The sequence below is a fragment of the Phodopus roborovskii genome, unplaced genomic scaffold, assembly GCF_943737965.1.
Source record: "Phodopus roborovskii unplaced genomic scaffold, PHOROB, whole genome shotgun sequence".
In the NCBI taxonomy this organism is placed as follows: Eukaryota; Metazoa; Chordata; class Mammalia; order Rodentia; family Cricetidae; genus Phodopus; species Phodopus roborovskii.
In genome coordinates this window covers 1,595,176-1,613,176 of record NW_026126511.1, presented here as the reverse complement: position 1 = coordinate 1,613,176, position 18,001 = coordinate 1,595,176, and the positions used below count along the sequence as shown (strand labels likewise).

At 41.8% G+C, this 18,001-nt stretch overlaps 1 protein-coding gene across 2 annotated transcripts in view; it reads left to right on the top strand.

The window, feature by feature from the left end:
- Pcca (propionyl-CoA carboxylase subunit alpha) overlaps positions 1–18,001 on the top strand; it is a 281,942-nt gene that overhangs the window by 43,043 nt on the left and 220,898 nt on the right. Inside the window, exons 5-6 of one of the 2 annotated variants that reach the window (XM_051195192.1) lie at positions 1,967–2,080; positions 4,140–4,193. The exons of the other annotated variant lie outside the window; for it this stretch is intronic. Coding sequence (XP_051051149.1) covers positions 1,967–2,080; positions 4,140–4,193 — 168 coding nt within the window. The remainder of the gene's footprint in view (positions 1–1,966; positions 2,081–4,139; positions 4,194–18,001) is intronic. 2 annotated transcript variants of the gene reach the window in all.

Genomic DNA, 18,001 nt, shown 5'->3' with positions numbered 1-18,001 from the left:
CCCCCTTTCCCTTCTTTGTGCGTGTTTATTATAGACAATTTAGGCACATGTGCATCTTTTAATTTATTTTCCACCACATGCATGTCACTTGCTAAACCCATTGCTCGGGCTGAGAACTAAGGTGTCCTTTGGGTACAGATAAACCTTGACCTCAAAGACAATGACTTACCGTTGTGATGTTTTTTCCATTTTCCTTCAAAGACAATAGTTTTTAACTATTTAATAATGGAGGTTATTAGATGAGTCCCCGTCTTGAACCTTTAGCACATACATAACAGCATGTTCGTTACAAGATGTTAAAAATAACTTAAGATGCAGTCTTTCTCTTGTGTGGAAGGATACACATGCCCTAATAGCGTAGGTGGTAAAGATGTTAAAGTGAGGTTCTCAGGCTGCATGTGGTTCGGTGCCAGCATTTGTGAGAGTTTGGGTTAATGGAGGGGCATCCAAATGTGAAGTGTCCAGGGAAGACTCTACACATCAGGAGAGATGTACGTCATATAAAGTACGTGCGCGTTTAGCGTTAGCAGCTGCGCTCACTGGCTGACACGATCTTTCGAAAGGATCATTAAGTTTGTTTTCTTCACCGAAAACAAATAAAACACACAGCCATCACAGTACCAACGTTGTTAATAGCAGGATCTGAAACGACCCCAGAGCAGCAGAGAAACACAGAGCTGAGCATGAGCCAGGCCAAGATAAGTAAAGGGAGAGAGCCTCCTTCAAATAGAAGGATATTCAAAGGCCCCTTTCTAGCAAGGCTTCTTTTCCTTGCAGTTTGTGCCATTTTGAAGGGGTGTATAGATTCGTATTAACATATTGACCTGTAACCCCCTTGAGTGGGTTACCATTTGCCTTTTACTATGCAATGACCTTTTTACTTAATTGCAAAAAATTTTTTATTGAATTAATAAAAAGAATTCTGATGTTCTTATAAAAGGCAACTTGGTAAGTTTTCAGCTTTCATTTCATAAAGTAGTTTTTAAAAATTAGTTTAGAGGTAAAGATTATGACTTAGAGGCACTGAAATGTTTTCTACTTTAGATTCCCCCACCCCCATCCCCAGAAATGGATCATAACTGTTCAGGTGTTTGTTTATATTGAGTCTTATGTATCTGGCTTTCAAAATAATTGTAATCTGATTGTGAGTTTCTTAAGCTGTAAAATTATTAGAAGACGCCAGTTCAAAAACATACTATGATAATTTCAAGAAGAATGAATTCCTTTTGGAATTAAACAGTTCCTCTTTCACTACCGATTACCTACCTAGCCTTGTTTTTAAGCAAAAACACATAGACTAAAATACTGTATAGAGCGAGTTGTCTTAAAAAAAAAAAAAAAAACAAAAGGAAAGCACATGCCTGAATTTGTATGGATTGAGCGATTACTACACACATCAATTTTTTTTTTAAAGACTAAATGTAAAATGGACAAGGCTCGAATGTGAGAGTATTTAAATGTTTCTCAGAATTTTCTGGTTCATGTGTTATGATATTGAACTCTTTAGTTCTGGGCTTTAATTTGAGCGTGGTGCCGACCTGACGCTGTGCAGGGATGCTCACTGTATCCCTGCATTCAGTCACCCTAATTATCCGACTTCCTGGGGAGCTTGCTCAGAGCCGGGCATGAATGTGCCTGTTATTAAAATACCAGGCTAGTCTGGTTCCATGTAGTGAGGTGGTTTTTGATATCAGATTTATGCATGGATGAACCGAAGAGGGGATACAGGTGTATTATCAAAATTATTTGGTTAGACAGTGGGAGAGGTATGCGTAATGAGTTCATGGGTAATACAGACCCTGACTGAGCCTTTTTGTTGTGTTGTTGTTTCTTAGCATATATTTGAAAAGAAATTTAGTCCTGTGGGTAACTGTGAAACAATCATACTTGAAGTCTTGCATCTGCTTACAGGCGGTTGCAATTCTTTTTACAGAGCATCTGCTAATGCAGCGATTTGCCTCTTTAGGTTCACGTGAAAATGGCGGACGAGGCTGTCTGTGTTGGCCCAGCCCCCACCAGTAAAAGCTACCTCAACATGGATGCCATCATGGAAGCCATTAAGAAAACCAGGGCCCAAGCTGTGAGTCTGAATGAACCTATCTTCTGCAGCTGTTTCATATGCAGTGAACGGAGAGCCGGAGTTTGTATTAGAAAACACAGAAAGAGTGATTGGAAAGGCTGCTGCAGGTAGTTTGTGTCACATGAGTTAAATGTGGCCGATTCGCTCCTGGAAATCAAAGGCTTTGTAGCATCTGGCAGTGTCGGTTGCGGTAGCCCGATGCTGCAGGTGGCTGCTGGGTTCAGCTCTCACACCAGGGAGCGGCTTCAGCTCAGCTCTGCATTTGCCAGGGAGAAAGAAATCCCAATTAGTTTGGAGTATTAACCCTTTCTGTGTAATAAGAGCATTAAGATCGGAAAAAAAAAAAAAAACAAAAAACAAAAACAAACAAACAAAAAAAAAAAAAAAAAAAAAAACAAAGCCGCAAACTTGTGTGTGTTCCATGCAGGTTCTGGGGAGACTGTTTTAATTTCAATTTAATCGTTTAAAAATTGTTCACATTCATTCGTGCTGCTAGAAATGGAAACTGTATTTGGTAATCATCTCAAGTTCGTTAGTGTCAACAAAACGCTAACAGCTTACACCGGTAAATCCTTTCTCCACCCCTAATTTGTGTTGGGTGGAGTGGAAGCCAAGGCAAAAACTAGCTTCTGACATCAGGTGTAGTAATTTTTGATTTTTTTGTTTGTAACCAGAGAACTAGCTATACATTTACTATTAAAAGCAGAGTTATCGGAACAGTTGGGTGAAAACAGCCAGCCCCTGGCACCAGCCTGGATGGTCTCTCTTACTTACTGCTCTGCTATTCTTTTTTTTTTTTTTTTTTTCTTTTCTTTTTTCTTTTTTTTTTTTTTTTTTTTTTTTTTTTTAGGAAGAAATGCTTAAGGGCTGGAGAGATGGCTCAGCCATTAAAGGCTAGGCTCATAACCAAAAACATAAGAAAGAAATGCTTAAAAAACAAACAAACAAACAAACAAGCCCTATGCTATGTGATTGTTTAACAGGAGCAAAACGTGTAATGCCACTTGTCAGAATGCAGTCTCCATGGCATTTCCTATTCAAATGAAATGGTGGGGTGAAGGTCTTTTCCTATTGTGCAGTGTTTAGATTATTCTATACCGTGTTCACGCCACTTGGTTTGGATTCAGGCATCAGATTTGTGGTTGTTTGGGTTCCGACTGACTCCTTCAGGAATCTGACTTTCCTTTTAGCAGGAGTATTTTACTACAAATTGCTCCAATGCCGACTGATGTCGGCGCGGTTTAGGGTTGGCTGTGAAATAGAGTGAAAAATTATCTTACTAGGACACAGGTTAGAGTGTACACTTTGCTTTGTGGGGAAGATAGCAAAGTGTGAATAGTGAATGGCCAGATTTGGAGTGAGGACAGAAAGAACAGACAAAAATAATAATAATAATAATAATAATAATAATAATAATAATAATAATAGTATAAAGTAAAAGTCAAGCCAAACCTCCATTTGAGTGCAGTTTGACAGAGCTTCTGGTGATCATTAGAACACCTTCTGCTGTCATGAATAAGATCTACTGTGTGGCTTAGAGCTTGGGCTCATTCATTCATTCATTCATTCAGACAGGGTTTCTCTGCATAGCTCTGGCTGTCCTGGAACTCATCATGTAGACCAGGCTGGGCTCAAATTCCAGAGATCGGCTGGTCTCTGCTTCCCGAGTGCTACTGCTATTAGGCTTGTGCTACCACGCCTGGCAAGTACGGCCTTTATCTCTAAGAACAGCTGTTCTCGAAGTTTTTGTCTATTTTGCCACAAGTTTGTAGGTCACAACTCTTTGACCCACTAGCCTTGGTGAGGTTCTCTAAACTTGTTGACCAGTGTGTTTCTGTTGGCTAGAGTAGACAAATGCAGCTGGCAGGACATAGATGCCACTGTGGCCTGCCTGGCGATAGAACAAAGGAGGGATTTGATTCTCTACTCAGAAAAGTGCGCCACAGAACTGGTCAGTGAGGAAGTCACCTTCAGCACACTGGGACAGTGAATCCCCTTGTGGCTTAGGCAGATTGAAAATATGGCAAAGTTAAAAGAACCTTTTCTTTTCCTTTCTAAGGTGCACCCGGGTTATGGATTCCTGTCAGAAAACAAAGAGTTTGCAAGGTGCTTGGTAAGTCTGTAACAAGCTGGAATTTATTTGCCTTAATCCAGAAAGCAGCCTAGAGGCAAGAACTGAATTCAGGTACTCCTGAATGAATAGATTTCTAGCTGATTTACTAGAGCTATAGATTTCTAGTTTTGATAATTGTTAAAAGTGAAAATTTTTATTCTGTAATCCAGGCCTTGATGAGAATTGTAAGAATGGAAAACAATCAGGCATGGTGGCACGCACCTCTAATCCCAGCACTTGGGAGGCAGAGGCAGGTGGATCTCTGTGAGTTCAAGGCCAGCCTGGTCTACAGAGTGAGTTCTAGGACAGCCAGGGATACACAGGGATACCCTGTCTTGTAAAACAAAACCCAGACACAAAAATTAAAGCCACCATTCTGATCAATTTGTTGCATTATTTGATCTTTGAATTTTAAAATGAAAAATTTCAGAGAGAATGTTTGGTGGTTAAGAGAATATTTACACTGCTGTTGCAGAAGACCCAAATTGGGTTACGAGCATCCACATTGGGTGGGTTATAACCTCTGGTAACTCTCGTCCTGCAGAACGTGACTTCCTGTACTGGCTTCTGTGGACAATTGCAGTCGTTATATACATACTCTATGCAGACACACATGCATAGACATAATTAAAAAATACATCTTTAGGCAAATAGGTCAGGTTGTTCGTTGACTTGTTTCAGCTGTTTGTTGTTATACCACGAGCCTGGAAAACTTTGAAATGGTCTGAGTGTTACCCTCATAGGATCATCCTCATTAGACAAGCGAACCTATGTTTGTATCAAACTAATTTTTTAGATGTAAATGTAATTATATTCAAGATGACACTGAAACCTAAGGTTTTAGTAACTAAAATATGATTTTCGTTAGTGTTAAAACTTTTGTGGTGATTTGGTCAATTATGTCAAATACTGAACTATCTAATTCTAATCTGCTAGACTTTTTCCCCCACTTTGTAACTTGCATTTTGTTCTTTGGGGCATTCTTTGTAAGTGTAGTTTTCAATTCCTAGATGAAACTCAAAACTCTCTAAATTTAAGTTGGAACAGTTATTGAGATTGCAAAGCTACAGTCTAGAATGTTCTCACATAGTGTAGTCTCACATAGAAAAAGTGTTGGAAAAGTGTTGCTTGGGGGACAGATACATCCTGCTTTTTATAAATAAAGTTTTATTCAAACACTCACACCCATTTGTTTATGTGTATGTCTATGGCTGCCTTTGTCCTGGAAAAAACAGAGGTGAGTGGCTTGACAAGCCCTAAAATACATGCCATGTACTCTATTTAGATGTTGGCAACTCCAGGCATAGATGAATGCTTGATACTGAGGAAAGTTAAATGATATGGCCAGTGTGGTCATTCATGTATTTAGTAATTTGTCTTAGTTAGGGTTTCTGTTGCTGTGTTGAAACACCGTGATCAAAAAGCGAATTGGGGAGGAAAGGGTTTATTAGGCTTGCACCAAGCATAGCAGGCATTCTTGTTGGACTTTCTTTGACTGCCAGCCCACAAATAATGACCTGGAGACTTGATTACGAAAGCTTAGCCTTAGCTTAGGCTTTTTCCGACTAGTCCTTATAACTTAAATTAACCCATCTCTATTAATGCACATTCTGCCTCTTGGCTTGTGTTCCTCCCACTTCTTCAGAATCTGGTGAACCCTGTGCACCTGGGTTCCTCCTCCTCTGCCTCTCTGCCCAGAAGCCCCACCTACACCTCCTGTCTAGATGTTGACTGTCCAGCTTTCTATTATACTAAGGACAGCAACACAATTTCACACGGTGTACAAACGTCCCCCTTTTTGTTTAAATAAAAAGAGAAGGGTTTTAACTCGAACACAGAAAAACTATATACAATAAGAACAATGATCAGGTAAGAATTACATCCACAATGTCCAGTCTATTTGCATTTGGCAAATTAGGAGAAATTGTTCTATTATCTATCCTATCTTGGTTAGTCCAGTGTTTTATACCTAAGCCATTTTCTATCACAACTTGTATTGCCACCTTAAAAATAAGTTTTCAGACCAAAAAACATCTTAGATAAATAACTTAAGCCTTTATGGTTCTCAACCTTATAAACTTTACCTATTATTATTATTATTATTATTATTATTATTATTATTATTATTATTTTCTTTCTGAATTTGGTAGCAAGGAAAACTGTGTAACTATTTACTCTTAAATCCCCATCAGAGACCCAAGAAGGATAAAATATTACTTGAGTAAACAGGAAGTACAGAGCAAACGACTTTCAAAACTATAGGAACCACAGAGACATTTTACTGCCTGGACAGTCACCCGAGGTTCTTCTGCAACTTTTGAGCATCCATCCTCAGCCCACAGGCCTAGAATATCTAACAGACTTTTCTGTGAAGCAGGAATTTTGAAGGACTGCCCCATCTTGTCTTGATGAAGTTTGTCAGTGGCCTCCTTTTATATTCTCCTTGTCTAATCTGGACAGCATACTGCCACTAATCAAGTCAAGGACAGTTTCTTGCCACAGTTAAAACAAGCTCTGTATGGAGGATATTCGATGCTCATCATCCTTCTTTTGAAGTAGATTGGTGCTGCCAGGAGCAGACATATCTCACTGTCACGAAAAGCCTTATGTTATTAAAACATCTTAAACACCGTATTCTGTAGGTCTCTGAAGTGTTTGAAGACCACCTATCTAAAATGTCCCCGTTTGGCCTTTAAAACATACCTAACATGACTGCGAATTTGATTGTTAGAGATGACTAACTATTAACCTGTGTTTCTTAATCATCCTAAATGGCTTTCAAGGACTAGAACTTTACATTTTTTAAATGAGCTGCAGAAACACATATACAGTATGTTCTACCAGAAATAACCTTAGATTTGTATCAATATACATAAACCCATATGCAAAATATTTAAGGCTGGCAGTTGCTTTTTTTTTATTTTTGTTTTGTTTTGTTTTTACTTTAAAAGTAGATGTAATAATCTACCCTTTTACCCTATCACTTTTATATCTCCTTCTTTCTTTTCAGAATGAGATCCCTGAATCTAATCTCCTTTGCTTAGTTTTCTCTCTGGCCATGACCAACAACTACTTGCAAACCCCCCCCCCCCAAATGATGATAAACATTCATAATCCATTGAACAATCAAAGACCAGCCATCCCGCCTCTTAGGGATGTGGGCGTCATCTCCTCTAGACTGCTTCCTGTTGTCTGTGGGCGATGGCATCTCCGGAGGACCCTGAGACAATTGAGATAATGGTCTAGTCCTGGGAGAGCTGGCTGTATTATCTTTTTGTTTATTCTCTGTGTGATGTTGCAGTGTAGAGCTTACCTGAAATCTTGTTTGCAGTAGAATGTGAGGCTGGACCATCTCGGCTAGCAGGTTCTGGATGTAGAACTTTGTGGACACTGTAACAGAGGCATTTTGAGGCTAGATGACTTGGCTTACTCGTTTTCATCCATGTCTGGTTCTTTTTTTTTTTTTTTTTTTTTTTTTTTTTGTAAACACACAAACTTTTAAAGGTAGTGTGTATGTGTTAACACAAGTATGGAATGTGAGGTGTACAAGTCAGCTGAAAAAGATTTTTATTCTATGTTTGAGTAGGTAAAAGGCATTTGTTAACTTTATAAATCTACTTGGACTGTACAGCCAACCCTCCATGTCATATGAAGGGATGACATGTAATAATGAGTCATGAGGATTCTATAGCCAATGAGATTTGTCATGTCTTAGTTTCAGAGTTGTTCTCATGTGGAGAAATCAGTATATACATCACCTGTCCTGAAATCTTTCTTGGCTTCTTTTCTCTGCGTCTGTGGCTTAGATTTCCAGGAGGTTACCCCAATCAAAGCTAATCTTCATTAATGCTGAAGGCAACCATAGCCTTTTATTTACTGTGCAAACAAAGGCACCTCTGTCTCCCTCAATGCAGCACATTTTCTGACTTCCATTCTGAAGATAAGACACTCTTAAAACAGGTAAGTTGGTTTAATTTAACAGTGTCAACAATCCAATGTCTCTCAGTAGCTATTGCTTTTTGTTTATTAGCATTCAAAAATTTCAAAGTCAACAAAGCATCAGGTCCAGATGCCCTGTGTTTTTCCCAACCTTTGTGGCCTTTTTTTCTTTTCTTTTTTCTTTTTTTAAAAATTATTTAATAATTTTTTTCTTATTACATATCGATCCCAGTTCCTTCTCCCTCCCATCCTCCCATGCCCCCCATTGACACCCCCATCCCATCAAGTCATTTGGGGTAGGGCCTAGGCCCTCTGTCTCTAGGCTAAGGGAGTGTCCCTTAATGGGGAATGGGCTCCTGAAGTCCTTTTGTGCACCAGGGACACATCCTGGTTCCACTGTCCGAGGTCCCTTAGACTGCCCAGGCCTTCTAACTGAGACCCACGTCCAGGTGGTCTGAGTTGGTCCAATGCTGGATTCCCAGCTGTCAGTCTGGGGCCCCCCTCCTTTTTTCTTTTTTCTTACTTTACTCTCTCTTTAAAGACTGTATTATTTTAAACTATTTATTGTAGCATGAGTAATAGTTGGTATTAGTAATAAAAACCCAGAGACAGATATTGGAGTTAAAGCTGAAGATCAGAGAAGCAAAGCAGCCAGCCACTAGAGAGAGAATTCTCACCTCTACCAACGCTCAGACCCAAGGGGCGCTCCACCAAGCCTTAGTCTGCACTTGACTGCACTGCCTCTCTAATTACCTCAGTCTGCATTGCTCCCCACCAAACCTCAGGATTCAAAGTGCTCCCCCCCACCTTACATTCCTCCCTCCACCCAGCCACATCACTCCTGTCTCCACCTCCCTAGTGCTTGTGTTAAAGGCGTGTCATCCCAAGTGCTGGGATCTAAGGTGTGAGCTCTTTCTCCTTTAGACCGATTCACTCTCTTGGAGCCCAGGGTGGCCTTGAACTCACAGAGCTCCATCTGCCTCTGTCTCCTGAGTGCTGGGATTTAAAGGTGTGGCCACCACTGCCTGCCTGGCCTCTATGTCTGTGGCTAGCTTTGCACTCTGATCTTCAGGCAGGCTTTGTTTGTTATATCATAAACAAAATATCACAAAAGATCAAAAGTCTCCATTTGCCAATGACTGACTGAAAGCAGGCTGTGGGCCAGGTGTATTCATGGCATGCTTCTCTTGTGTGTGATAAAAACGTTCTTACTATGTAAGTCATGGTGAGCTTAGGGGTTTTGTTATTGTGCCATTCTACTCTGGGCTAAAGTAAGAGGTGGGTGCAGTATGTTGATATTTACATTAAATCTTAAAATATAGTGACATGGTTTCTGACTCTCATGCTAAACTTTATGAAATAATCTAGGAACAAATACTGTGGACCACATAGAAAATGGGGCATGTTTCAATTATAAAACTAATTCAATTTAATTTTCCTTAGTTTGTTTAAAACTCTTGCCTTTGGCTAGAAGAGTCAAATAAAATCATCTCATTTGAGCGTGTATGTCATCTTTTCTCTGATTAGCATTTCTGACTTATTTGCCTCAACCCTTATGTGCAGATTTTTTTTGTTGTTCCTCATCGATAGCTAAAGGTGAAGATGTTTTTTAATCTATCACACCAGGGTGTTCAGTTGTCCTTGCTGAGCTCCCTATCTCTGACAAGAGAAGTTGCTGAGTTAAGATTTGAAATTCTGGAAGTCAGTGTAGAAAGGCCATCTTGAGTAATATTTCATGTTTTCATATTGTTGTGTTGCTCTAGATACTGTCTCATAGTAACTCTTTTTTTTCTATTAAAATTGATTTTTAATTGACGTGTTTGTGTGTAACCCCTAAGCCTAGAATTCAGCAGGAAAGGTTTGCAAGTGAATGTAGTAAGTTGAAGATTTCAAGTGCATTCAATGAAGTAACATTAATTATCGCTTTTCCATGTGGCTGGTGATTCTCCCTGGCCAGCCCTACGTTCATTCTAAAATTAAGCTTTAAGTGCATGCTGTCTGAAACTTGCAAAAGAAGCAGAAATAATGAGATGACACTGGGCCTTTGTTTTTGAGTGGACTCTATCTAAGAATATTATTAGTTCCAGAGGTGCCGGCTGGAGACAGTGCTTGGTATGCTGGTGTGTGTCAGGGAGAGGGTGTGCTTGTCTGTGTGTCTGTCTGCCCAGCATTCCTGTGGTGCGACTGTACAGCCTGCATGCTCCCAGCTTCTCTTTCCAGTTCCTTACACCCTGGTCAGTTGTTTGTAGATGTTAAGAGAAATGAGAACACGTTGTTGTAGGCTAAACAATGTTTTATTTATAAGGAATTGTTTTGACTAATTAATGACAGCTCTTACGTGTCACTGCTGATAAGAACGCCACAGTTTAGAGAAGTTATGTTGAGTGTGAAAGCAGGATTGGTTGTATCCCCGCAGCCATTATGAGAAAGGTAGCACATTGCGTCAGTGAAGCGTAGATGGCCTCAGTGTTTGGAATTAACTGACGACGACATAATGCTTGGAAGGCTCAGTTGGTTTTAGTACTGCTGAAATACAAACTAAAAATTAGTTTAAAAATAATTGCTGAAGCTGGGCGATTGATCCCCCAGGGATCCATTATACTGTAAAGTCTAGTTTTGATTATGTCTGAAGTTTTCCATTTAAGAAAAATTATAAAAGGAACCACAGCGTGCTTCCACGTCTTCTGCTGTGGGCTGCCAGACTGGCACAGGAGATGGGAGATTCAGCAGTAACTCATTTTGGGCTTGGGGACGTTAATAAATACTCCCTTCCATCCAGTGCCAGGTCGTTCTAGTCATTGTCTTTGATATGTTCCCCCGTTGTTAAAGATGTAAGTTTCACTTACCTTCATCCTTCATATGTTCAGGGACAGAGAAAGAGTACAGTACTTTGTCATTTTTTTTTTTTTTTAATTGCTAGTGAACGGAAACCAAATTAACTCACACAGGATATGCTGTCTAAAGCCTTAGCTCTTTCAGCTGGAGGTGTGTCATTACTGACTGAACATTATTATCATTACAGAGGGAGGAGACATGCAAGAGGAAATTGTCCTGTATTATGAAGTCAGCTCTTAGAACACCCCCTCCCCCAGGTTGTTTAAAACGCTATATGCAGCTGGGCATAGTGGTGCATGCTTGGAATTCTAGCACTCAGGAGGCTGAAGCAGGCAGGCTTCTGCTGAGAGTTCAAGGCTAGCCTGGGCTATATACATAGGTCACGAGACAGTGTCTCAAAAGCCTAAGCAAGCAACAACAAAAAGCAATGGCAAAATCCCAGGGTTTAATTTAAAGCAGTAAGGGCTGAATCCCAGTATCCCATTAAAACCTGTGTGGTTTACAACACCCCCTTCCCCAGCCAACTGCTTCTGCTGAGAGACTTCTCCGTGCCGTATTGTTAAAATGTGTGCTTGGATTAGAACAAAGAAAATCACCATAATCTCCAGGGCCAGATAGCCACCACAAACAAAAATATTGGATTTTGAGTCATTGAGAAGTGTAGTCCTTATTTTTTCGTATTGCCATATTCTTATTAATCCTTTGGTCTCATATAATAACTGTCAACACTCGAGGCAGCTGAGAAAAACTGATATACTAGAAAAACTGATGGTACGCCAGAGAGAGAGAGAGAGAGAGAGAGAGAGAGAGAGAGAGAGAGAGAATTTTCCAGGAACCAAACAGTTGAAATGACTTGAATTTGCCCATAAAAGGTTAAGAATGTATCTGGAATGCTTCAGTGGGTAACAAAATTGCAAAGAGGCCCTTATTTCGCTCTGGTGGGAATGGGTAGAGAGCAGGAAGACAGAATGCATTAGCGCCAGCCCCTGAGAGGGACCCACCCACCGTGCTGCTGGGTCTCAGGTCTGTCAGACCTGTGCAGCTTCCTGGACCTGCCAGGTGCTCGCTCTTGTGGAGAGTGAACGCAGTGAGAACACATGTAGGACACACTAGACGATTTACGTTCAGCGCTCACAGGGACGGCAGGGTAAATAGAAGTATAGGCCTGGCCCCCATGGCTTAGAAAGAGGATCCAGTTGAGTTTGGCTGGCACAACCCTCACTTCCCCGTGAAGCTAACACGCTCCCCTCCACCCCGCCCCCCAAACTTTCTCTTCTGGTTGCATATCCAGGGTTCCAGTTGCTTTCCTGGGCTGAAGTGCTACAGGACATTCCCTATCAGGGGATGCACAGACAAAGCCTGCGCTGTTGTGGATGCTGCATTCTTGGTACATGCCGTGGAATTTTTTTTTTTTTTTTTTTTTTTTTTTTTTTTAGACAAGATGGGGAGAACTGGGTCAGCCACAAAACTTCTGGGGATTTGCCCTGTCCTGGAGGTGGCACTGATTGTGTCAACTGCTGACACTATCTATGCATGACAGCGATAAGAGACTGGGCCAGAGTCTGTGTTGTGAGTTCTTTTGCAGTATTGATGCTAATAGTGCATTAGAGATAGATACCATAATGAGTGCTGTGAAGGAAAAAACCAAATGTGTTGTTCCCAGCGTGTCTTAGGTCCCTTGGGGGCCTTTGTGGTCCTGCTGGATCCTGCAGTGAAAACTTTTTTGGTAGAAGTTTCCCCCTCATCCTCTTCAGGATTGGGTAGCAAGCTTTTCTGGTGTCTACAGGTCTCTTATTACAACAGAGCTAATGCAGAAGCCAAATGAGAAAATCCAGGTGTCTTCTATGAAGCCAAATGTTAAAAAGATTTGCAAAAAGGCAAAGCATTTTCATTTTTACCAATGAGTTTCTCTTATAATGTTATTTTAGATTGTTAGCATTAAGCTGGCTGTGTATGTATGTATGCATGTATGCATGTTTGTATATTTATTGAGTTTCCCTGTGTAGTCTTGGCTGTCTTGGAACTCAATCTGTAGACCAGACCAGTGTTAAACGCGAAGAGACCCACCTACCTTTGCTTCCTGAGTGCTGGGTTAAAGGAGTGTACCACTACCACTCGACTGTGCTATTTTTTTTTTTTAAATAAACACAATTTTAATGTTTAGCAATTTTAACTAGGTAAATATTGACACCACTTGCTAGGGGCAGAGCTCGCCAACATTGTCACTTTGCAAGTGATCCTGAGTTCCCATGGCTGATAAGTGCTGCGCCGAGTTTCTGAGTGGCGTCTGTAGGCCAGGTGCTGAAGCCATCCTTCCCAAGGAGGGCAGCTGCTGAGCTGAGGTCTGAGGGAGGCATTGGCAGAGGGAGCAAGCATCTCTCGTTGCTCTTTCTTAGCCTACACCCATTACTACACCATTACTCACTTCACAGTTCCTATTGTCAACTACTGCACCCGCTGGTCATTAGTAACTATTTACCATGTAATAAAATTGATTATATATGTCCTTCAAGATGATACAGACTTTTGGAGGGTCAACCTCTCTGCTATTCACATCAAACTAATTAACAATGTATTCAAAAGAGTTTAATAATGCATGTGATCTATATTTTCTATTGCCTGAAAAAAAAAAAAAAACCCACATCGTTCTTTCACATATGACTTTTAATATGAGGGCGTTGCCTGCTATTCCTATTTGTTCAATGTTAAGTTTGCCTTATGAGCCTTTATACCTTCGAGTTTGAATTTGGCTCGTATTTCTTATTACACTTATTTACTGTGTGCGCAGAAGCGTGCATGCGGTCATAGGACAACTTGTGGGAGAACAAGGGTTCTTTCCTTCCAACTTGCGTGGGTCTCAAGATTGTGTGAACTCAGATCGTCATGCTTGGTGGCTAGTGTCTTTACTTACTGAGCCATCTCATAGGTCCCAGGTAACCCATATTTGCTAGCGTATAAATACTCTTTCATAGAGAAATTATCATTCCTGCTGTCCTGACTGTTTGTCGTAACAGTTAAAGGCAACAGTAAATTAAGAAGTGAATTGTAGGCAAAGGCAGACAGGCAGTAATGAGGTTATACACAACAAGAGCACAGTAAAACAAGGTTGATTGTACTCATACTGCAACTGGATGAGCCTTTCCCCCTTCAGATTTGTAACTTCTCTGAGTGCTTTGTCCCATGCACCCGACCGAGCACTCTGCGTGCACAAACTAGCTTGCTTTCCACAACAGCCCAATGGGTGGGTATGAGAGAGGTCCTCTTTGCAGGTGAAGGAGAAGTTGCTCAAGGTCACACAGTCTACTCTTTAACCTGTAATTGCCAGACCGAGATCTCCCAAGAAGCGTGTAACGCGCGGCCCGGAACAAAGCCAGCTGCTTCCAGCTCTTGCTTGTTTCCCCCTCGTCCCGCTTCCTCTGCACACTGTGACTCTCTCGGCCTCATGATGTCCCTGGTCACGTTCCACAGACCTGTCCGTAAGAGTTAGATGATAATCCAGAAGGCCGGAAGTGGGAGAAAGAGTGGAAGAGAGAGCGATGCGCAGGCAGAGGCGTGAGGGCCCGGTGGTCCGCTTTTCCAGTTTATGGGGCACCGAGCATCGAACCTCGGGCAGATTTGTTGCCGGCCTCACGATGGCCATGGCCATTGTAGCACCCAGCGGAGGTCAGAAAGAGCAACTCGGGGTGGAGAGCCAGCTGCAGATACTGCAAGTTACCAGACAAGATGTAAGAAGTTAAATGTTGGAAGAGCTGCCTGCGAGCCCAGCAGCTGAAAAACAAAACCCGTGACACAGAAATGCGTGCGGTGTAGGAAGGTGACGTTTAGATAAGTAAGTTCATAGTTTATAGCCTGAGTTAGGGAATAGCCCACTTTGATGCTGTGTCTCTCCGCCTCCGTACAACCAGGCACCCCATCTTCATGCTTAGGAAACATACATTGTTAGGGGAAAATGCTGATTTTCACACAATCGGTAAAAATACTATGTTTTTAAAAAAAACATTTACGTGTATGTGTGAGTTCCTGCTCGTCTCTGTGTGTAGCGGTCACCCACAGAAGCCATAAGGACGTTTTATCCCCCGGAGCTGCAGTATCAGACCTTTGTGGGGTTCCTGTTGCGGGTGCTGGGAACCGAACCCTGGCTCTGTATAGAGTAGGGAGTGCTGGTGACTGCTGGGCCAATCCCTCCAGCTCCATGTTTCACGGGGCTCAACTGAAGCTGACCACATGCACGCCAGTGTTGTGCACTGTGTTTTAGCCACGTGCAGTGTGAAAATTTCATGCTGGTCCCTGATCACCGACGGTGGCAGCAGCCTAGTTGTGTTACTGTTTCGCAACCGGTTTTAACTGTTGAATCACGCACACCGGCTAAGTGAAAAGGTTGCAGGCATCTAGTGAGCATGTTCCCTTTAATGGGCTCGTTAGCGGTGGCAAGCCCAGGTTTCAGCGCATGTCGCTAATTTATGTTCCGTGGCGCAGAGGCTGCTCTGTTCTGCAGCAGTGTCTGAGCCTGATGAGTGTATATTAGAAATGAACAGAGCAGAGGAGCCGAGAGCCAAGTGCCCTGCCAGGCCTTGCAGTGCGCCCTGAAGCCTGCAGCGGATGGATCTCTGATTATCTACGCGGGAAGCAGGATGAAATTGAAAAGATAGCTGCTCAGGCTCGACTCCTACTCCAGCCTCCTTTCTGTGACTTACCTCTCCATTTCATCTTCTCCAAGTGCTTTTTCCCCGCTGGGCTGTCCCGGAAGCAAGAGTGTTTACTACACACGGGGCAGGAACCTGCCCGGGATCCCCCTGCTTCCTCCTACATCCGACCTATTTAGCTCAGCCTTGACTCTCACAGGTTTCCCATGACCGCTTGGGATCATTGTGGGCATGATTACGGGACTCGCCCGTCCCTCGATGGCTGATGGCTGATGGAAGCGTGCATCTGTCAGTAAAGGAGAACTGGCTTCCAAGGCCAGACATAGGGGCGGCTCGCTTACTGATGTACTGCAGTGGCGTCTTAAACACTTGGTATTTTATAATGGAGTATCTTCGAGACATGGTTTTTATTTCGGGTCCCTTTGGGACAAGATGGAGTGTGGTGTGAGAATGCACCGGCCCATCTGGAGAACGTTACGATTCTTTGGTTGTATATTTTAAATTGTTTTAATGTCAGAATGTTACAAGAAAAGTGAGTTTTAATGTTAGCAGTTATGTATATGTGTGTTCATCATGCTTCGCCTGTGCATTTGTGTGCTCGCTTCTGTAGTGCTAGCCCAAACATCCCCCTTAAGAGTTTGTTCAGGGACTGTATAGACAGACACCTCGGTGATTAAAGGCACCTCTTGCTCTAGCACAGGGCCTGGGTTTGGTTCCTACCGCCCACACCAGCCAGCCCAGTGATTCTAGCTAGTTGCAGGGGTTCTGACATTCTCTTCCGGCTCCCACAGGAGCCTGCATGCCTGCAGTGTACATAGAGGTAAGTAGGCACACACACATACACATAGAGTGAAAACAGCTCTAAACAAAGCTTGTTCAGAACTCATGCTTAGAATCTAAAGTCAACGGATTCATAACACAATATTGAAGAGTGTCTATGTTCAAGTCAGATTGTTGATGACTAGTCATGTGACTGGGCCCTTGGATCATTTCTACCAAGGCACGCCAAGGAAGCCCGTTAGTGCTTGTTAGTTCTTTGTTTTGGGGGTATAGTTTTGATAGTGGAACAACGTGTTCTGCAAAATTTCTGTGTGTGAGAAGATAAAAATCCAGATCTTGAGAATATTAGTTAATTGATATTTTGCTCAGGTAACCTTTATAAAAGTGTGGTGGTAAACTTGACTTCAAGATAACCACTTGAAACTGTTCATTTTGGCTATTTGCCAGATTAAAGCCACATGAATTAAGTTCTGGAAAATCGCTTTCGAAGTTGTGGGATTTCAGAAACTTTGAATGTTTAGCTGTCCAAACTGTCATCTGTGTGTGTTCTGTGTCCACACTGAGCTAAAATAATGGCAAGTTCCTCAGTCAGTTAGAACTAAAAGAGACATCTGCTTTTAATTGGTGTTTTATTTTCTTCCACGTCAGTAAAAATTTGGTAAGACATGAATTATCAAATTCTGCAGTGCTAAGCAACTTGTCAGTTGTCAGTAAGCCTTTCTTCCAGCAGCTGTGCAGATGGGAAACGTTAGGGCGCTGACTCATCTAACAGAGTTCTGATTACAGGTCTGGAGGGCTAAAGGAGGCATTCTAGAGTGTGAGTTCCTGGAAGGTCTCTTGCAGAACGAGCATTTAGCTAGGATGAGGGAAGCCTTCTCTGCAGGATGTGGGTCACACGAGGCAGCGTGGCATCTCTGCTTCTGCAGTTGATTACATGTATAGTAAATGTGATAGATTTTTTTTTTTTTGGTAGCAAAAGTTTGAGTCGTCTGAAAGAGAGCTTCTAGATTTGTCCTTACACACATGGTCTTCCTGTGTGAGGAGGGATGGTCTGACTCCTGGAATGGGAAGGTTGACACGGCCCCTTCTAGAAAAGAAAATGATTATTGCTGTTTTTACCATTTACATGCATCAAATGTAAGGATAAAGGACTCGGTTCCCTTGAGACTCCAGACATTTTTAGAACTGAGAAAGATTGGAAATATTGCTGTCATATGGATTACATTCTGGTTTTCTAGTTATCAAAACTAGAACATGAGAAAACAAAACAAAGCAAAACAAAAACTCTTTGAAGCCTTTGAAAAATCCACCTGGGAAAGAGACATAATAACTCTCCTAATTGCATGGGAGTGGAGTTTCTCCTTGTCATGTTGAATGGTCTTATATGCTTAGGGTAGGGTCTTGTTTTAAAGGTGATTCAGAATTGTATCAACGTTTTTTGAGTTTAGTCGTCTAGTATTAACAGACTTCAGTTTGGTTTTTTGTTTCCCCCTTTTGGTCTGTGTATGAATACCTGATGAATGTATTATGCATTAATATATTTTACCACCAGGAAAATTATTGGGTTATATATTTTGGTTACAGAAATCTGTGCTAGCTGAGTGGTGGTGG